Here is a 22,247-nt window from a genome sequence, read left to right on the forward strand (position 1 = left end):
GAGTGGGTGTGGTGAAATGACAGAGGATTATTACACAGCTCAAAATACAATTTTCCAAGATAAAATGTTCGCAAATTGTTTTTACTAGGATGCTTTGTTTTACACATGACATAGATTGATAATAACACCACCACCATAAATGTGAGAGGTGTGCCTGTTTTTCAGAGACGGTCAATCTGTGGATGGATTTTTGATACTGCCATCCTCAGGTTGTGCTCCACATCCAGTCTTGAACGGTACGTAGTCTTTAATACCGCAAGTGCTGAGAACCCAATCTCACATAAATAGGACGAGCTGAAAGGCAAGAGAGTTTTGATAGCAGTTTCTCCCAAAGCTGAATATTCTGCAGACATTTTTCAGCCAAGACAGGGACTGTAAGGGAGACAGTGTTGTCAGATTGTTCAAGCACTCCCTAGCTCAGAGCTGGTACACGAGAAACAAATCTTCTCTAGAAATCATTGCCAAACGTTTTAGGCAGCATTATAATGGGATAATTGCCCACCAACCAGTTATGGATCCAAAGACAGTTGAAAGTCCACAGAGAGGGCGCTGAACGAACACCTAATTGAGAATTCCTTAGTGGTACGATAAATTGCTTGCCTTCAGCAGTGGGGTTAGGACATATCGGGCTTATGTTTAAAAAAATAGAACTAATAATAAATTAATGATGTTGTCTATTTTACTTCAGAGTAATGTTGTCTGACAGACTTTGTGATGGCATGGACATGTTAAGGATTTTGTGTGCCCTGGGCCTAAACTATTTTGGGGGCCCCTGTTCAGTACAGCTTTGAGTTGAAATGATTTACTTTCAGCTCTGCCATTCCCTATTTAGCCAGGCTACTAACGGTGCACAGGCACTGTAGTCGAAATTCTAAAAGCGTTTACGTCTAATATTCAGAGATAGTGATGTGTTTTCACTGTTGTAACAAAGCAGCAGCCCACTAATTTTACAGTGAATAATATCTGTGATATCCTTCAATTTCTCATATGTGAGGACCCGCTTGGATCTAACTTTTTTATGGTTAACTTTTTTATGGTTGTTGCATGTTCTCTGCAAATAGTAATAGACTCCCTCACATCAATCACATTAAAAAGAAATTAAACAAAACATTATTCCAGGCCATCAGGGCAAAACAGAACTGTCTCTATCAAGGGGCCCCTGGAAGGCTGATGATTGCAGTGCATTTAGATGTCTCCTTTTGTAATTTAGGACGAAAACCTTGATGGGGCACGACATGCCCATACTTGTGTACAGGGTGAGTGAGGTGACCATATGAATTTGGGTGCGCATTTAAGTGCAGAGTGGGCCGAATGACTGTATGGTTAGGGGTGGGCTTATTTGAGTGAGATTGTAGATTGAGCAGTGAGGGGGACAGGTGTGTGAAGTATCACATGAGTGCAGGTTGAGTAGTGTGCTTGTGTGACTGCAGGGTGAGGTACAGGGTGAACAGCGCCAGTGCATTGTGAGTGTAGAGTGATCACTGTGAGTGGAGGGTAAGAGGGTGAATGGTGTGAGTGCATGGTGATCAGTGTGAGTGAAGTGTGAATGGTGTGAGTGCAGAGTGATCAGTGTGAGCGCAGGGTGAGCGGTTGAATGGTGTGAGTGCATGTGATCAGTGTGAGTGCAGGGTGAGCAGGTGAATGGTGTGAGCGCATGGTGATCAGTGTGAGCGCATTGTGATCGCAGTGAGTGCAGAGTGATCACTGTGAGTGGCGGGTAAGTGGGTGAATGGTGTGAGTGCATGGTGATCAGTGGGCATGCAGAGTGAGCGGGTGAATGGTGTGAGTGCATGGTGATCAGTGTGAGCGCATTGCGATCGCTGTGAGTGCAGAGTGATCACTGTGAGTGGAGGGTAAGTGGGTGAATGGTGTGAGTATATCGGATCAGTGTGAGTGCAGGATGAGGGTGAAAGTGAAGGGCGAGAATGAGGAGCGAGTTGTCTGAATGCAAGGTGCAATCTTAGACACTTGAAGTAATTCAGCATGTTATTGAAGGCGGCGTAGTGTTTCAAATATGTTAAACTATTGCTATTATGGCAGTAACCAGGGATCAGGGTGGAGGAAAGAAATAATGTGCCGATCCCTCAACAAACTTCCAGTCTTATGATTAGGTTTGCCTGCTCATTATTTTGATGTCACAGACTGTATAAAAATAAGCAGTCACCTAAAGCTGTATTTTCAGCACTTGTCTGTGCATACTTTGAACAGCAAATATAAATAGAAAGAACTTTTGATTGTTTTCTAGATCTGCTTGACTGATCTTTGACTGATAATAAAAGGGAACAGAAGACAGAAAAGTCACATTACAAATAAATACATACTTCTTTATTTATAACCATATTTAGTGTCAAGACAATCAATTTGCAGGCTGTTTAAACAACACATGGCTGGCTGGCATTTTGCGCGCCTGCCTGTGTAATTTTAAAAGAAACTTTCAGGGACTTTTTAAGGATTTTGGGGGCCCTGGGCTAAATGTATTTTGGGGGCCCCTGTTCGGACCAGCTTTGATTTTAGGATCCAGTCTCAGCTTTTGCATGTCTTCTTTGGTAAAATACTAAATGTGTGTACATCTGATATTCAGGGATAGTGATGTGTGTTTTCAGTATGTAACACAACATTAGTTCACTAATATTACTGCAAATAATCTCTGTCACACCCTCTCATTTCTCATATGCGAGGTCCTGTACTGATCTAAAATAAACTTTTTATATGGATGTTGCATGACACATAAACACATTTTGTCTGTAAAATGTCTATAATAGACTCTTACACATTAAAAATGAATGATAGAAAAACCCTATTTACACCATTGTGTTTAAAAAAAATTCAAGGTCATGAGGGCAAGACTCTTTAGAACAGAGCTGGCTCTTTCAGTCCCCCCCCCCCCCCCGCCCCCTTTGTTTGAAAGGCTGGGGCCCTGGGCCAGAGCCCACTTTGCCTTAAAATGTCTCTGCAAACTTTGTCTCCTTTCTTGGAAGAGCTAACTCTCCCAGGAGGGGGTTAATTCATAGAGCTGAAATGCTTCAGCTGCAGTGGGAGGCAAGGGGTCTCCTCTGCTATGATATCAAACAGGAAGGAACAGGACTGTCTTCTCATTTGCTTTCAGTTTTAGCAGAGGAGACATCCTGCCTCCCACTGCAGCTGAGGCATTTCAGCTCTATGAATTATCCCCCTCCTGGGAGAGTTAGCAAGACAAAAGCATGGGCAGGTAGTGCCCCATCGATTTTCCCAACCATACCGGAGTTCTCCAAGAAGACTTGCGATGCAGGGAATGAAGGTAAAATTAGAGTGGAGTGCGCACCCCCCCTGAGATGGTGTCGTGCTCCCCCACACCCCACAGATTGAAGAACTCTGCCCTAAGTCCATTCCTAGACATTGTAATTGCAGTAAAGCTATAAAGAGTATATGGTCTGAGAGTTTGTCATTACGAACTCGACAGCACCATAATGGCTTTACTGAATTCTTGGAAGTTTGGTAGCAAACTTCTCAGCATAATAAACCCAAACTGATGCCAGTGTTGGATTTATTATAAAATGCACTCAGAAGACATCTTAGAGATGCCCCCTGAAAAACAACCAGCTTCTATCTAGTGTATTACCTGACTGGTCTCTGCCAGCCAGCAACCACCAGACAGGTTTCTAACCTCCTGGGGTCAGAGCCTTAGTGCTCCTGGTGAGCCTCAAAGGCTCCCTCTTGTGTTATGCTGATCTGGGCAGCTCCAACCAGTGGAGATGCCTCCCCCCCCCATGTCCTCACCTCGCTTTTTGGCAGAAGGACAGGTGGGAAACTTAGTAAACAGGGTAGGAGTGTCCACCTTGGCTTGGCACACCCCTGAAGTGGCCAGGAGCAGAGGTGAACCCCTCTCCCCAGAATTCCCCATCTTGGTTTGGAGGATTAGGCCCAATCAGAGTTAGGGAATGTGCTCACTCCCCCACATGGGATGAGCATGCCATGGGTGTAGTCACCCTAAGGTCTGAGGCCCATTGACTACTACCCCGAGGCAACTAAAACACCCCCTAAATGTTGGATTTAGGAGGCAGGCCTGAACCCAGGAATTCTGGATTGACAATCTACGAAGACTGAAATCCAAAGACAGCGCAGCAGTGAAGACCCAAGGCACAACTGACTTGGTCCCAACCTTACCGGCCCGCCTGCAGCTTCGAAATCCCTGCAAGAGAAAATGATGGCGTCAGAAAGGATCAGCAACCTCCAGACTAAGTGAGGACTGATCCCCAACTTCAATAAATATTCAAGGCTCCACAGGACAGGGCCCTGTTCAAATAAAGAAGATAAAGTCCCTGCAAGAACGCTGCATGAAAGAATAGGACAACATATGAGAGCGGTCAAGCAAGGGGACTTTAGATATCCCATCGTGGGGCACATAACTCAATGCTCCGCTCAGACCTCGAACAAATACTTTGAATTCTATGGCATTGAACAAACTCAGCGACATCCCAGAGGGGGCAACAGAGAATTAGCCTTACGTAGGCGAGAGGCACTTTGCATTCTTAGACTGCGTAGCACTGAGATAGGGCTTAATGAAGACCAGGAGCCACATTATTTACTGGGAAGTTAAATGCATAGAACTGCTTTAGATCTGGTCTCGGTGTCATGATGGTTTTTTTAGAAATGAAAAAAGAAAATTTCCGTTTGCCTGCATTCTACGTTGATACATTTGCCTAGTATTTTTAATTGTTGCTTTCTGTACATTGTATTCCGTGATTCTGTTTTTTTTCCCGTTATATATAATTTGTATTGTTCTATCCATACACAAAAAAATAATAATATTTCAGTATCATGAGGGGATGGAGAAATTTAGTGTGAATGATCACGTTGAGCACATCTCACTCATGGTTTATAGCACACCTTGAAAAAGAATCACTATAATCAATTCACCAGGACACACATTCTGAACGGGTGCTTTAACTACTTATTGAGCCTTTTTGATTACCTTAAGTAACCACATTTGTCCGAGAAACACGTTACAAGATGGCGCCCAGTGGAGTTTATATGGATATTTGTTAATATATGCCCTGTGTAATCAGCGAAACGCTTGAATATAGGTTTTACTTTGAAATAACAGTGTGTGTAATATGGGTCTGGAGTTTTGGGGAGCTGTATAATGAGTACAGAGGTCAGAGTAATTAGTTTGCTTTTGGACATCGATATTTTAAGATGGCCACCAAGCAGTGGGACATGGCTTAGTCCTTCGTCTATTCTGATAATCAGGTTGTGTGAATGAGACTTGGTTTTTGTTCTCTCTTCATTTCAATGAATTGATTAGTGGAAGTTTGTGTTTAAGCAGCTTTGCATGGCTTCTTTCTGTGTTCTCGTACTCAAGCTACACGGAGAGCGACGTTTTGGATGAGACCGCCAGACTCACGGTAAGAGTGGGACTATGTTTGGGTGATGTGTTTGTCTTGTAGTGTGAAACTGTAAAGACATTTGGGGTAATTGATTTGGCATGTAAGCATTTGAGATTGAATGGGGGTTGACACTTAGTATGCCGAATAATGATGTGGCATAGAGTACAGGATTTAACAAATGATTCCTGCTCGATTTTGAAATATATACATGATTATCACTGTATTAGCCATCACGCTATGGGCCTCATGTAGGTAAATTACATTTACCACTTCATAAATACCGAATCATACCGAATCGGTATTTATGAAGTGGTAAATGCAATGTAGGTAAAAAGTCGGTAAATATTACCGATTCGGAAAAATTCGGTAATTACCGAATCGGTATTTTCCGATTCGGTAATGAGGCATACCTTCCCATTGATTTCTCAATGGGATGGTATGCCTCATTACCGAATCGGTAAATACCGATTTGGTAATGGGGGGAGCACATTCAAGGGTGGCAGGGTGTCACATTGACACCCTGTTGCCCCCCTGATTCCTGCATGTGTGCACATGTGGCACACATACATGCCCTGAGGGCATGTATGTCTGCCACATTGCACACTTAAACGTGCACAAAAATGCTTTTTTTCACCTATTCGTCATTTACCACCAACCTTTAGTTGGTGGTAAATAACGAATCCCCACACCCACGACACACTCCCCCTACATCTCATTTCATGATTCGGTATTTACCGAATCGGTAAAATTACCGATTCGGTAATTTTACCGATTCGGTAAATACCGAATCATGAAATGAGCCCCATACATCTCAAAAGCCCAAATACCGGTCGGTAACGGTATATTTACCGAAAATCGGCCGTTACCGACCGGTATTGGGCTTCCTACATGAGGCCCTATGTGTGGTTTGGCTCTACTTTACAAAAACTTTGATTGTGCAAATCGGATATAATGGGATGTATTGGTTTGAAGAGTCTGTGACACTGTGAAAGTATATTACGGAGGACACATTTTGAAGCAGTCTTTTATGTTGTAGAGGGACATAAGAGATTTTATGGTCGCAAATTTTGGCGAAAGAGATAACGAATGTAACGTGATATGTATTCCGGTGTGTATGGGATGATCTGCCAGATGATTCTAGTGAGGGCTGACATGTTGGCTGACGGAACAGGCTTGGCAAACACGAGGATAGATGTCACGTTGGTTGAAATTGTGCATTTGGAATGAGCACATACTTTTACTCATATAGAACTGGTTAAATTGTTTTTGTAAGGATTTTACACATTGAGACATCCCCATTATTAATATTTTTAGAGCTCAAGATTTGGGGACAAAATAGGATCCCTCAGATGCATGGACTGCCTTATTAACGTCGCGCAAGATACTGAATCCCTTTGTGGGTTAGAAATATCACCACAAAAGAAGTAGGTGTCCAGATTGTGTGTGGGAGTTGAGTACTAGAGAGTGGGCAGCCTGTTTTTATGGTCTGCTAACTAGTGGTTGTTCTTACTTTACAGAGGTCTTTATTGAAAATAACATAGGTATTTATTGGGTTTCCACAAATTCACGGTTTGAGGTTAAAGAGGTGGATACTGTAGTCACTCTTCCGTCACCACTTGGATGCACCCTATAGACGTTTGCCTGACTTTCACTAGATATGGGATAGACTTTGTGTGACTCACTATATTTTGATAATGGCTTTTCACATGGAGGTAAAGCAGCGGTCTTGGAATGATACTTAGGTTCAATGTCACTTGCTTGTCACTCTTATTTTCCTCCATTACTGCATTAGGTATTTGGGATCTTTTGATCTTATGATATTATATGTTGTTCATGGTATTGGGCATTTCTTTTGGCTCACGCTCTGCATTGCCCACCCTGTGCATACTAATACATGTCTACTTGGAGTTATTTTCCACTTCTGACACGGGGAGATTTCAGAATAATATAATTGACACCTGAAAACTTTGTAAGGTGTTACATTGGCCTGTGTTTTGTTTGTGTTTATGCAGCCTTGAGAAAGTTGCGGGACGATTTCCCTTTGTAAGTGACAAAACACTTGTTGGCTGTCTGAAGCAAGACCAAAAGAATAAAGAAAGAAAATAATAATTGAAATAACTTGTGTATCATTTGTGTTTAGATCGTGCACTTAACTAATTGTTGATACACCTGTGATGTGTGCTGAGGATTTCTTTGTATACCTTTTTGGCTTTGGCCTCTATTTTGGGGAGGTTGTGGTTGGTGTGGCATGTACCCAGGTGGCTACTTTAGAGGTTGCTCATCTGGTTGTCCCAGCTTCTCTGTACTCTGGCTGGCATCCCACAATTGCTGCCACCAAGACAGTATTATGACCTCCTGCCCGGCAGTGTGATCACTCCCAGGAGTCAGGAACAAAGGCCTGGGCAAGAAGGAGGCCACACATCCTCCCCAGTCCTTAATTTGTCAAATATTAAGTGCCATGGCTCTGACTAGGAGGCCACTGCAGCTTGCACCACCCATCGCCCTTCTCATTACTGCCAAACAACTACTAATCATCTCTCTTGCATGTAAATGAGACAGTTCGGATTATTCCATGTCCCCAAAGCTAAAGGAATGGCTGGGGAGGCAGGACAACTGTTATACTGCTCATCCCTAAATTACATGAGCAGCGCCACCATGTGGTAGACTGCCCTAACCCCTAAGTGTGGTGTTGACAATTAGGTGCCGGTGCTCAGCACCGGAAACCAATTAAGTGCTGGTGCTCAGCACCGGAAAGCACCGGCTCAAATTAAGCACTGCTCCTCCCTCCTATCAAGGCGGTGAGCTTCACAGGCTGCACCGCCTCTGATATGCATCCAGGCTGTCTCCAGGAGGAGTAAACAGCCCTGCCCCGGTCACATTTTTACTGGGCAGGTGGGAACATTGGGTATTTTGGAGCTGTACACCCCCTGAAGGCTAGCCACACCTCTAAGGTGAGCTGCCTGGTCTGTACACTTGAGAAAAACATCTGCCATTTTTAAAAGCAATAGAAATTGTGGGTTCTTGGTAGAAAAGGTGACCTACATCCCTGGAAAAGGTAACCTCAGGGGTGGATTAGCTGCAGGGACTACCATCCTATTGGCTACTTTCTCCCCCACCCCTAAACTCCCCTAATTCTAAGATTTAAGGGACTTCACTGACACCTAAACCTCAGTTCTGACTTGACTGCATCAATGGGAACACCATAAGAGACCATTGTCAACGACAACAGCACTTTGCACAAAGCAAAAGAGGGATTCTCAGTTCCTGTGGCGACGCACCTGGAACTGCCTGACTGAGACTTGTCCTAGGCAATCTCTTGGCTCCCCAGGCCAAGGAAGCCCTGTGAGAGCCTGAATCATCCTAAAACTCCCCTGGCACTAGTCCCCTGCAAACTGCAGGTAAAACAACGCAGTGAATCCAAAGAATCGCTGGCCATCGGGCCATCTGAGCGGTCTCCCAAATCCAGATGGTCTAGTGCATTGTGGAAATTGTAGTCCTGTCTACCACAAAGTTTCAGGCAGCTACTTGTTTCCCGGGACCACAGGATGTCGAAATACTGATCTGCTTTACTTACCAATGCCGAGGCTTGTTGGTCACCAGTCCTGGAACTGACCCCTTCTCTCAACGCTGCATCAAGAGGAAATTCCATCCAATGCTCGTCTGACATCAGCAGCAGCCCCATTTTGGTTTTTTTTGCATCTTGTTTTCAGCAGCACTTTGTAAGCAGTAAAAGTAGCTCTCCCGCGGCTCCCATTCCATACTGAATACAGCCAGGACAACCCTGCACCCGGGATCTGCGGGCCATGTAAAATTGAACTGACTTTCGTGGCCTGGCCCTGGACCCATATCACTTTACTCACGCAACTCGATCTGAAAGTGACCGATTGTCACTAGTGTTTTTTTCCCATTGACCGCAATGATAAAGTTTCACTGTATTATTTTACACTGATTTTATATCACTTCTAAAATCCATAACTCCGGTTACATATATGCTATCTCATTCATTTGGGTGTCCAAGTTAAGATAAAAAACAACACTTTTTTTTTTTAATTGGGTTTGGATTTTTATTGAGTCTTGTCAAATACTTATCGTCCATGTTGATACTCTGAAATGCTTAACAGTGTAAATCCAAGGACCATCTTTGGGGTCTGTGAGAGTATTGCATGGTGAAGCCTAACCAGCAATATCACATACTACTCCACCATCCTACAAGCCTGTTCTGCCTGCAGCTCTGCAGTCAATGGGGCATATTTACAAGCCCCTATTGCCACATGAACGTCCTTTTTTGCAACATTCCTGCGGTGATAATCCCTTAACCTTATTTACAAGGTGGCGATAAGCCACTTAACGTGGCATAACACCGCCTTGTAAATAGGGCCCCCTTTCACGCTACACTTAGCGTGAAAACGGTGGGCACTGGGTGTTGTAGTCGGTTTTCCGCTGCAACACCCATTTATTTTGATTCTGCTTCCTATTTACAAGGGTGGCATAAATTGGAGACTGTGCTAAAATTTATTTATTTTATTTGAAACGTTTTATAGATCGCGAAGAAGACCCCAAAGGGGTATCAGATCGCTGTACAGCGTTGTCATCAGCAATTATACAGAACATAAAGAAGGTGAGTGAGAGTACAACCTGTGGGAAAACATTCACGAATAAGGAGTAGGGTGTATCAGAGGTGCCCTAAAGCACTCCGAGTAAAACATCATACACATAGAAAGAACCAAGATGTGCGATGAGCATCACGGAATAGCAAAAATCAGCAGTTGATGCAGTTAAAGGAGCTATCGAGGACTAGAACAAAAAGACAGTGAGAACATATCATAAAACATCAGTGAAAATATTTCAAGTTTTAGGTTATTAACAAAACACATGTGCATGATCAGCGCATTAGCGTTCGTTTATTAGTTTCATCAGTTTTTTAAAGGAGGTAGTGGAAGGATTTGATCTGATATCGGTTGCCAAGGAGTTCCATATTCTTGGAGCAAGACTGGAGAACGCAGGGTTGTATGATCTTTTCTTTTTGAATCTTGGAGGTTTCAAGAGAAGGGAGGTTTCAAGAGAAGGGTGGACGTACTTCTGAGATTCCGGCTTGAGCCCGATAGGTCAAGTTTATTTGCTAGATAGTGTGGGGTATTGTGCTGTATGGCTTTATGAGTCAGACAAGCTAACTTGAGTTGGATTCTAGCTTCAATAGATAACCAGTTTAACTGCACATTGAGGTTCCGTGAGAATCGTAATGGCACTTTTTGGGTGTGTTCGAATATGGACGAGTTTGGTATCTACGAACCGCAAATGACGAGTTTAGTGGGTGTACGCGTTTTCGCTACGCTACTATGTATGGTTCATCTCATTCCTGGGTATGTCCATCTGAACCCTCGGGTTCCATCTTAGATACGGCATCCATTTTGTTTCTTGCCCTCAAGTAGCCAGCGAACGGACACTGTCCGCTTCGTGACCCTGGGATTCCCAAGCTTTCGTGGAGGACACGTGTTCCTTTGAAGGTGTCTTTATGATGAGGGGGTTGACACGGCAAAGGCAGACGGCTCCGCTCGAGGCTCATCTTGCCGTGCCAGTCTATTGTTTCAGTCATGCATGCATTAGGCACGAGTCCTTTGATCCTGCAATCGAGTTTCTGATATTGCTCTTTACACTCTTTTTCCAATCTGTTGTGCATCCTTGTTTTTCCTTTGCATCTGTTCCTGTCCTTTCTCCTGATTCGTTTATAGTCGGAATGGAATGTGCTTAATGTGGGGATAATGTGCTTTTACAGTTGGGAACCGGCAATGCTGCTGTAATTATGTTCCGAGCTTCTGAAACATGAATGCGACCCTTTTGAAGCTTACTGTGGGAACTGAGTTGTAACCTTTTGTTCGTCATGTTGTGCAATGACGAAAATGTGTATAAAAGGAGCGATCCACTTGTGCAATTTGAAGCAGTCTCTCAGAACCTACACGTTGTGTACTTCTTGCGATTTCTGTATCCCTGCAGTAAATAAACGCTGATCTTTGACGCCGCAGGAAGTGTCCCGTGTCTCTGTGTTTTGTACGCCGGAACAGGTAACCCACGAAGGTTTCAGGTGTTGTCCCCTGGCACCGCTGGGCCTTAGAATAGCCCAGTCCTTCAGTTGGCGCCCAACGTGGGGCGACATCAGCGGTACTGGTCCGAAGCCCGACGATCGTGAGGAACTTCGTGTGAAATCTCCGAGGGAAGGTGCACCCCGCTTCATCGATCCAGTTGTCGAAATAAGTGGCCCGAAGACTTTTCCCGTGAAGATTCCCGCCTCCTGACGGCTGTGACGGACTGATGCCCTGACTGTCGACCTGTTTTGGCGCCTGGCATAGTCCTTTGTACGGCGAGACGATAGACGGGCCTTCCTGGTGACGCCATTGCTCTCTCAGTTAAGTATTTGTGGGTCGCTCCCAGAGTTCTTGGTTAAACCTGGTTGTTTGCATGGTTCCATTGCATTTGGGGTTCTTAGTTGTTGATTCTTAGTTGTTGGGTTTTATTTGACGATTGCAATTGCCAAAAACCGAGGGTCTTGCATTTTTTTGCGAGGACATCGTAATTCGATAGCCTTTGAAGTTTGTAAACTCGGTTAGTGTGCACGATGCCTGGCCGTAGTACTTTGTTTGGTCTCTTTAAATGTTGCAGCACGGATTCCCGATTGGAGGATTCATGTCCGATACCTCCAGTTGGAACTCCAATTTATGAGCTCTATAGTCGCCACGGAGTAGGTCCTATTGTATACAATGAATATTGGATTAGTTACACTAAAAATGATGGTGTTCTTAGTTGGCCATCACATGGTAGTTTCGAAACTGCAATATTAGATAATCTTGAAGCTAAATTGTTTAAAAAGAAGGTTAGGCCGGCCATGTTTGATTCCTTTCGGTTATGGCGTAAAGAGGCCAAGCAGAAAGAAATCAAACAGATTAAGAAAAATAAGAGAGAAGGTGTTATTACGGTGATGCAAAATGCAGAACAGTATCAGCGAGACAAAGACGAGAAGGAGCAGGAAGTTTGTGCTAGACTTCATCATATGGCAGTGGATAAATGTTATCCGGTTTTACCGTCTGGTCCTGATAAGACGGGAGAAGAAGCGGTAGAAGATCCCATATTGTCTTATCTATTGAAATCACCACCTCCCTATGCACCAGATACTGTGGATCCTGTGATTCCTCCTGTTCCTCAACCTGTTGTTCTGGCGGCTGCTGATCAGCCTGTCGTTCCTCCTGTTCTTCCGAATCCCCTTGTGCCACAAATTGTTCATCCTCCTTTACCCGCTCTTTTTCCTACTGCTCCTTTGCCAGTATCTCATCAGCCCAATCTTGCTACTACTCCCGTTATCCCGACTGCCGCTACTGCTTCTACGTTTACTCCTAATGTCGTTGCTCCTGTGCTTCCTTCTTCTTCCCCTTCCGTTCGTAGTCGTATATTTAATGCTGTCGCTAATCTCTATTCTCCGCTTTTCGGACCAATACTCGGGTCTGATCTTTCTGATGTCGCTCAGAGGCGCAGTCAAATTCCTGATGGTAGGGAACGTGAGTCGCTAGTGAAAATGGCGCGTAAATGGATTAGGCATCCTGCTAAGTACACTTCGCGTATAGTTTTTGAGACATTTTCCCAGTTCAATGAGCCCACTCAAAGATTCGTGTTCGAGGAAATGTGTAAATCCTTGAGAGAAGAGTGGGATAATGAGGAGGTTGACAATGTACCGCCCGAGATGACTGAGCTTCAGAATCAGTTTTCGACTGGTATGATTGTGGGTGGTAATGTCCGACGTGCTTTAGAGCGTCTGTTATCTTTTCGATCTACAGTACAACCTCGAGCATTGTTTAAGGACGAAACTGAGGAGCGAACGGCTCCACCTGGTCAGTATCCTATGCGGGAAGTTCCCCTGGTATGGATGCCAGGTGATCCTGCTGCTAATCCTGTTGTTCTACCACACTTTCAGAGAGTTTGGATACACCTCCCATGGAAGCGATCGGAAGTTTTGCAGGTAAAGCAAACTTTGCCTGACCCCCGCAAGAATCCTGCAGGTTATTACAAGAAGTTGTCCCAATTAGTGGATGCTACTGTTATGAACCTTGCCGATATCGACATGTTGTTTGGTAACGTAGTCCCTCAACCGATTTGGGCGAAAATCCGTCAAGAGAATCACGCAGCTGAGTTAGGCGGTGATTGGGCTGCTCTTGCGGCGGCTGACGGACGGCAAGTTGGTGGGGCTAAACCTGAATAGATCATTGAGAATCTGCCCCAGAGGATAATTACCCTTATGAAGACACTTATGCCAGCAATACGTGTTAATTGGGACAAATTGTCTGCGTGCAAACAAAAGAAGGGCGAGAGTGTCTCCGATTTCTTTACGAGATTTGAGGAGGCATTTATCGATCATAGTGGTCAGGATATGAGCTCTGAGGGAGGTCAGCGATTGTTCGTTGATAAATTTGTATCGAATTTGTTGCCTGAACTAAGCAACAAGTTGAAGAATTCTGAAAGTTCGTGGGCCGTTTCTACCACTGCTCAGATATTAGCCACGGCCCAATACTACGAAAATAGAGAGAAAGAAGAAAGCGAGCGCGCAGATAAGAAAACGAAGGATCTTAAAACTAAGGTCTTATTGCAGCAAGCGTATCCTCCGCGCTCGAATCAAAATGACTCGCAACAGCCAAATCGATTACAATCTCAGTTTTCTAGATCGCAGTCGCGTACTGACTCCTCTACACCTCGCTCTATGTTGGGGTATAATCAATGCGCATATTGTAGGGGTGAGGGCCATTTGAAGTTTAATTGTCCAGTTTTGCGTGACCGAAACAATGGTGTTTCGGCTCGAGGAGGTCGTAGTGGTCCTCAACAAGCGTCACGTGGTAGAGGTCGTGGTGTTACTCAGAATCAGACTGAGCGTTTTGCCACTTCATCAGACTCGCAAAATTGCTTTGATCGGCGCGATCCATCGTCTGGTAGATCTGCATAGTATCATGTGGACGACTATTATGTCGAGCATGAGGTTGATGCTGATGGTAATTACTAGGACAGCCATAGACAAAGAAAGGGAGTAGTATCAGTTCCGGTTGATCAGAGAGGGCCTTATGTCGCGGTTACCACATTGGGCGTAGTTGAGCCTTTTCTGTTGGACACTGGTGCAGCGAAAAGTTCCATCATGCATTCGAAACTCCCTGGCGCGCCTTTGTCTGGCTTAACGAATGTTTCCGTTGGATTCTCTGGCGCCCCTGTTAGCAATCCAGTTTCTAGCCCTTTGCCCCTTACAATTGGGTCTCGTGAGTTAGACGCTCCGTTGATTTTGACTACTGGTTGTGGTGAGAATCTTTTGGGCCTGGATTTGTTGAAGCGGTTATATGCGACTTTGTACTGTTCTCCTGCGGGAGTGGAGCTTACGTTGGGTCAGAGAGTGATCTCTCCTATGTATTTGTCGACTGATAAGCTCCCACCGGAATTGAGTTCTCTTCCTGAGTCTTTGTGGGCAACAGGTCCCAATGATGTGGGCCTGCTGGATATACCACCTTATGTTGTTCAATTGAAATCCAACGTGCGACTGCCACGTATTCCCCAGTATCGTATCTCTCTTGATGGAGAACGAGCACTATTAGCGATGATTTACGAATTGATCGATAAAGATGTCATTGAAGAAACTCGGGGTAACGTGTGTAATAGTCCTGTGTTACCTATTTTGAAACAAACTGATCCATCCAAGCCTCCTGTGTATCGTTTTGTTATTGATTTAAGGGAGGTAAATAAAATTGTTATTCCACAGTTTCCCGTGGTGCCTGATATTACGGCTTTGCTGACTCTGATTCCAGCTTCTGCATCATGGTTCTCGGTAATTGATCTGAAGAATGCTTTCTTTAGCATTCCAATTGCTAAGGAAAGCAGAGATCTATTTGGTTTCTCATTAGGTGGTCGCAGCTTCAGGTTCAAACGCGCACCTCAGGGCTACTGTGAGAGTCCATCGATCTACAGCCAAGCTCTTAAGAGTCAACTTGATGCGTTTGTGTTACCGGCTGGTGCTGCCTTGATTCAGTACGTTGATGATCTGTTGGTAGCTGCTGACACTGAACAGATTTGTAGAACTGTTACAGTATCACTGTTACAGCATCTATGTGACTTACATCACAAAGTGTCACCTTCTAAACTACAATATTGTTGTCAAGAAGTAACCTATCTAGGTCACTTATTGTCAAAGGCGGGAAGAAGGTTGACCCCTGAAAGAATCGCAGCAATTGCTCGAATGACTGTGCCAACAACTCAGAGAGATGTGCGTGCCTTTCTCGGTATCACGTCATACTGCAGGCAGTGGATTCTGAACTTTTCACTGTTAGCGAAGCCATTGATAGCTCTCACGTGCAAGGATGTTTCGACTCCTTTGCCATGGACGGAAGAATGTCAGAAAAGTTTTTCTGAACTACGTGATGCGCTGTGTTCAGCTCCTGTGTTAGGTACTCCTGATTACAGTAAGCCATTTACACTATACGTTCACGAGAGAGAAGGTTGTGCGTTGAGTGTTTTGACGCAACAATTTGGTGGTAAGCAACGTCCGTGTGCGTATTTTTCCGCGACTTTAGACCCGGTAGCTAGAGCGTTGCCAAGTTGCTTGAGGGCGACAGCGGCAGCTGCGGTGTCTATTCGACAATCCGCAGGTCTGGTCATGGATAATATGCTCATAGTGATGGTTCCGCATGCAGTTGACACTCTTCTGAATCGGACAAAAACTCAACATCTGACGAGTGCAAGGTTGTCCGGGTATGAGTTGACACTTTTGGCAAGTCATATACAGATCAAGCGTTGTAATGTGCTGAATCCGGCGACATTGTTGCCGACTAATATGGAATCAGATGATGTACCACCACATGATTGTTATTTACGAACTGAGGAAGAAACGAAGGGTCGTGTGGACCTGAAAAACACTCCATTGACAGACCCCGATGGCACTTTGTATGTTGATGGTTCATGTTTTAAGTTGCCGAATGGTGATGTGACGACTGCGTATGCTGTAGTGACTTTGAGTACGGTTGTGGAAACTGCGAGATTGAGTCAGAATTCAGCGCAAGCGGCAGAACTGATTGCGTTGACAAGAGCGTGTGTTTTATCTAAGGGAAAGCGAGTGAATGTGTTTACCGACAGTCAGTATGCGTTTGGTGTTGCACATAGTTTTGGTCGATTGTGGAGAGAAAGAGGATTTATGACATCGCCTGGTACGAAGATCCAACACGGACAGCTCGTGAACGATCTTTTGGATGCACTTACATTGCCTAAACAAGTGGCGATCATTAAATGCAGTGCGCATCGAAAGGTTACGGATGACGTTGGTCGTGGTAATGCATTTGCGGATGAGATTGCTAAAGAAACGGCTAAGAACCTTGCAACCCGAATGTATGTTACGAGTTCAGTGAGGTGGCCGACGGAGACTGGTATGTGTGAAGACACTGTTGAGAGCGTGAAAGCAATTCAGAATAAGGCCACTGACACTGAAAAGATCAAGTGGAGAGAAAGCACGGGAAAGTTAGACACGCATGGATGTTGGGTTGACTTGTCAGAATATCAGAGGTGGATGTTACCGGATGCATATGTGCTAGCTGTTGTGACTATGGCTCACGGCTTGTCACACATCAGTGTGAAAGGTATATGTAAGTTATTGTCCCCTGTATGGAAGAACGATGGTATTACTAAATGTGCTGAGAGGGTGGTTAAGAGTTGTATGGTGTGTTTGATGCATAATCCTGGCAAGGGCACCCCCACTCCACCTGGTCATTTTGCTCCTCCTGCCTGTCCCTTTGAGGTTATCCAACTGGACTTCATCCATATGGAGAGATGCAATAATCTGAAGTACGTTTTGGTTGTGGTTTGTGCGTTCTCCAGATGGATTGAGGCCTATCCTCTTAAGGATAATACTGCCCTGTCCACAGCGAAAGTCCTACTGAAGGAATACTTTCCTCGGTATGGAATGCCACGGATTGTGTGGTCAGATAACGGAAGCGAGTTTGTGGGAAGTGTGATGCAGAGTGTGTGTAAGGGCCTTGGAATTCGACAGAAATTCCATAGCGCCAATCATCCCCAGGCAGCGGGTTTGGTTGAAGGGTACAATGGTACTCTGAAGCTGAAACTTGCGAAGATACAAGCTACGACTGGTTTGTCATGGCCTGATGCCTTGCCTCTGACTCTCTTATCGACCAGAGCGACTGTGCACTCTCGAGTAGGGCTCAGCCCATATGAGATTGTGTTCGGCCGCCCTGCGAACATTTGGGGAGTCCCAAGGCCTTTGACAGTCTTGAGTATCCAATGCTAATTGATTATCTTCATGATCTGACTGCTAAACTGAGGTTAATTCATCAACAGGTCTTTGAAGCTTTACCGGCACAGACAGAGGGTCCTGGACATCGGCTTCAACCGGGTGACTGGGTTGTTACCCGTAAGTTTGGCAGAAAACGTAACTAGGAGCCGAGATTCGTGGGTCCCTACCAAGTGCTGCTGGCTACAAGGACTGCAGTTCGGTTGGAAGGCAGGAAGAACTGGGTTCACGCCACCCATACCAAGAAAGTTCCGATCCCTTCACCAGCAGACAGTTGGGTGAGAACTGGTATTGCGGCAACGGAAACCGAGACCCCTCTATGCTTAGTGCCGTTTAGTGATGCTCAACCTGTAAGAGACAATTCATTGCAGCCAGACACATCTGTTGAGTCGTCAGTTTCGGAGAACTCAAGGTCTGCATTGTCATCTGATCGACTGAACACTGTTTCACCAGTTGAACAATTATTTGAAGAGCAGACTCGACCTGGAAGAAATCGATATTTTCTTCGCCCACGTGACAAAGACTAATAAAATTTTTCCTATATTTTCCTTTATTGTTGCCATGAACATTAAGAACAATTACATCCTTTTCTGATTTTTGAGTTCCTTTTTATGTGTGCTCTTTACAGCTAAGAGATTTTTATTAAGTTGAGTGTTCGTTTAAAAAAACTTATCATCCGGGTTCACCGTAGGGCCGTGCGGGTACTCCTTTCTGTTTAGCAGGTTCCTGACACTAGGTCGGTTACTTTTTGTCGATTCCTGGGAACTCCTGGGAATTGATAATCGCTACTCAGAACGAAGTGCGTCAAGGACGTCACGGACGGTTTTTAGAGGATGGCATTCTCTAAGCTGTTGGAAGTAGAAAGGGTGTCGGCGCAAAGATCAAAATTGCATAAGATTGTACGAACAAAATGTTTTTTGTTTCAGGTATTCCTGCTGTTTCTGACTGTATCTATGCTATTGGTGGGTGGGGTGTATTTTGGAATACAATCGTTATTGCCTTCCATTTCACCTACTTTTTCTCCTAAACTAAGTTCTATTACCACTGTTTCTCCACATTCCTTTCATCCTCTGCCCCAACATGAACAGGTTAGACGTGCGAAATTCATGAATAATTCCTTCGTTCAACTCCTACATCAGCATCAGTTGGTGATGAATACTACCAATTGTTGGGTGTGCGGGTTAATGCCACATACAATGGATAGGGGTATTCCGTATTTGGTTCTCCCTTATAGCTCCCAAGGGTCAGCTCGAGCATTCCAAACTATGTTCCGTAGTGCACTAGATTCCTACCCCAGTCGAGAGCCACGTTCTGCAAACTACGGTCCTGGTCCGTACCACAAGCCTTTGGCGATAGCGATTGCTGATTTAGATAGAGATATTTTTGATGCATCGCTTATTCCAGAGGAAGAGGTGCAAGCCTATAAAGATCTGAGTGAGGCTGAGTATAGTATGTCAGTGGGTGATAGACAGCTTAAGAGCTCATCTCCAATATGGATCGTACCCCACCTCGGTAACTTCTGCTTGAAAGGTCTTGGTCGAAATCCGAGAGCACAACTTGGGAAGAGTGCTTGTACCGATACGTATGTTTTGCCAACGCTCTCTTCCCCTGTTTTCTTGACTGCCAAGGGTACCTATTTCGTATGTTATGAGCGTGCATATACATGGTTGCCCCGTGACTTCTCGGGTACCTGTTATATTGCGAATCTTTTGCCACCAACTGTTACAGTTGCCTCAGACTATCACAAGACTAGAGTTGTGAGAGGCGTTATTAGTGAAGAAGACACTGCCGGTCAAGAAGCAGGAGACTTCTTTAAGGGTTTCTTGCCGTTTTGGGGACCTATGGTTAATAGTAGGAACCTGAGACAGTTGACCCGTGTAGTAGAGTCGACTGCTAACATAACTGCGAGTGCTCTTGGTAATTTAACAGCAGAACTTCAGGCGGGTAGACTTATGACGTTGCAGAACCGGATGGTTCTAGATGTTGTTCTACCAGATAGAGGTGGTGTGTGCAAAGTGATCCATTCGAGCTGTTGCATTTTCATCCCTGACAACGCTCCAACTGTTTACCAAGCCATCTCGAAGTTACATAAGATCTCCGAGTCCATACACGGGGACGAAGGTGGTTGGACACTTCTAGGATGGTTTTGGGGCCTGATATCAACTTGGGGTTGGAAGATTCTGATGATCGTAGGGGTTGTTGTAACGTTTTTGTTCACGTGTTGTCTTTGTGTGCAGTGTGGTCCTGCCTTATGTGGTCTTTGTGCCACAACGTGTATAAGACGGCCATCTGTTACCAAGGAGACATTGATGGATAGAATGATGTTCCAGCAACAACTGAATGATTTGATGAATATCGAAATCGATTCTGATCTCGACTAGTGCTTGCCTACATGAGGGCAAAAGGAGCGTCTGAGGTTCCGTGAGAATCGTAATGGCACTTTTTGGGTGTGTTCGAATATGGACGAGTTTGGTATCTACGAACCGCAAATGACGAGTTTAGTGGGTGTACGCGTTTTCGCTACGCTACTATGTATGGTTCGTCTCATTCCTGGGTATGTCCATCTGAACCCTCGGGTTCCATCTTAGATACGGCATCCATTTTGTTTCTTGCCCTCAAGTAGCCAGCGAACGGACACTGTCCGCTTCGTGACCCTGGGATTCCCAAGCTTTCGTGGAGGACACGTGTTCCTTTGAAGGTGTCTTTATGATGAGGGGGTTGACACGGCAAAGGCAGATGGCTCCGCTCGAGGCTCATCTTGCCGTGCCAGTCTATTGTTTCAGTCATGCATGCATTAGGCACGAGTCCTTTGATCCTGCAATCGAGTTTCTGATATTGCTCTTTACACTCTTTTTCCAATCTGTTGTGCATCCTTGTTTTTCCTTTGCATCTGTTCCTGTCCTTTCTCCTGATTCGTTTATAGTCGGAATGGAATGTGCTTAATGTGGGGATAATGTGCTTTTACAGTTGGGAACCGGCAATGCTGCTGTAATTATGTTCCGGGCTTCTGAAACATGAATGCGACCCTTTTGAAGTTTACTGTGGGAACTGAGTTGTAACCTTTTGTTCGTCATGTTGTGCAATGACGAAAATGTGTATAAAAGGAGCGATCCACTTGTGCAATTTGAAGCAGTCTCTCAGAACCTACACGTTGTGTACTTCTTGCGATTTCTGTATCCCTGCAGTAAATAAACGCTGATCTTTGACGCCGCAGGAAGTGTCCCGTGTCTCTGTGTTTTGTACGCCGGAACAGGTAACCCACGAAGGTTTCAGGTGTTGTCCCCTGGCACCGCTGGGCCTTAGAATAGCCCAGTCCTTCAACATGCTCGGGTGAAATGTGATCAAATTTCCTAGAACCCGTTAAAAGCTTGGCTCATGCATTCAGGGTAGCTCCGTGTGGGGCGAGGCTACCTTTGGGAAGTCACCAACCCATATTCCAATCTTGGGATAGTAAGGGATTGAACCGCCGGCCTGAGATCTTCAATGGGGAGGAATGATTTGATTTTCTTCAGAGTGTTGATCTGGAAATTGGCTCCCCTAATAGTAGCACTGATGTGTGCCTCCATGTTTAGGTGTTTACCCAAGGTGATACCTAAAGATTTGGCAGAGTCTACAATGTGAGGAGTGCAGTTCAGGGAAGTTAGGTGTGGAGCTGAGTGATTAGGTGGGGTGATCAAAAGAAATTCCGTTTTGAGAGTATTTAGTAGGAGATGGTTCTGAGCTAGCCATTATTGAGTTTGGGCTAGTGCAACATTTAAAGTTTTTATGTCCTCTTGCGAGGAGATCTTCGGGCACAATTGTGTGTCATCCGCATACATGTAGTATTGGATGTTGGCTCCGTTCAGAATGACTGCAAGAGGCTCCAAGAATAGGTTGAAGAGAGTGGCCGAGAAGGCAGAACCTCGGGGGACTCCAATCAGGACAGGGGTGCTTACTTGCTTCGCTCATCAATGGCATGTGTGGTATTGGTCAAAGTGGGGGATATTTTGGTTCTCTGGCTACTCCAACTGTACCACAACATCCACAAGCACACCTTTAGCTTCATGATATCCACGCATAGCCCACCAGGCACCCTTATAACATGAGAAGGGTTTACCATCCTGGCATGTCCGGAGAATATTGTCATGAGCCTTGGCATGGCGTGTGGCGGCATGTGATGGATCTGTGCCCTCTCCTCACAGTTCCATGAGCTCTCTCTCAGGCTTGGGTTCTTCAGTGCACTCCTTCCTTGTGTGCCCCAATATCTCTGATCAGGTCTGAGGCGGTCCATCACAGAAGGCTTCCTGGATCCATACCATATCTCCCATCCCCGGGGATTTCTGGTCGTGTCTTCCATGAAGTTCGGGATCTGCATTATTTCCCTTTATGGTCTGCAGGATAGATTCTGTGAACCGCTGTCTGTTTTCTTCCGGGGTGTGCTGTGTTGTCATTTTTACAGGTAATAGGTTATTCTATCATAAGATAAAGCAAGGTTGTTGAGAGTGCGGCCAGTAATTAACAGGCAGTCAGTGCCCTCTCTGCCCATTCACGCCTCTTCCTCGTTCCAGGCAGTCCCAACTATTTTAAAGTTTGCA

General features: G+C 45.0%; 1 protein-coding gene across 1 annotated transcript; it reads left to right on the top strand.

Moving 5' to 3' along the window:
- Positions 1 to 5,250: 5,250 nt before the first annotated feature.
- Positions 5,251 to 20,716, top strand: LOC146796892 (endogenous retrovirus group PABLB member 1 Env polyprotein-like). Its single transcript, XM_085630252.1, has 2 exons — positions 5,251 to 5,384; positions 17,721 to 20,716. Exon 2 carries the CDS (start codon positions 18,507 to 18,509, stop codon positions 20,052 to 20,054), a length of 1,548 nt encoding a protein of 515 aa, XP_085486378.1. The 5' UTR covers positions 5,251 to 5,384; positions 17,721 to 18,506; the 3' UTR covers positions 20,055 to 20,716.
- The last annotated feature ends 1,531 nt before the right edge of the window (positions 20,717 to 22,247 follow it).

Source organism: Triturus cristatus, chromosome 10 (genome assembly GCF_964204655.1).
Source record: "Triturus cristatus chromosome 10, aTriCri1.1, whole genome shotgun sequence".
NCBI lineage: Eukaryota > Metazoa > Chordata > Amphibia > Caudata > Salamandridae > Triturus > Triturus cristatus.

Coding starts and splice junctions, on each gene's coding strand:
- LOC146796892 (XM_085630252.1), top strand. CDS start 18,507: ATGGCATTCTCTAAGCTGTTGGAAGTAGAAAGGGTGTCGGCGCAAAGA.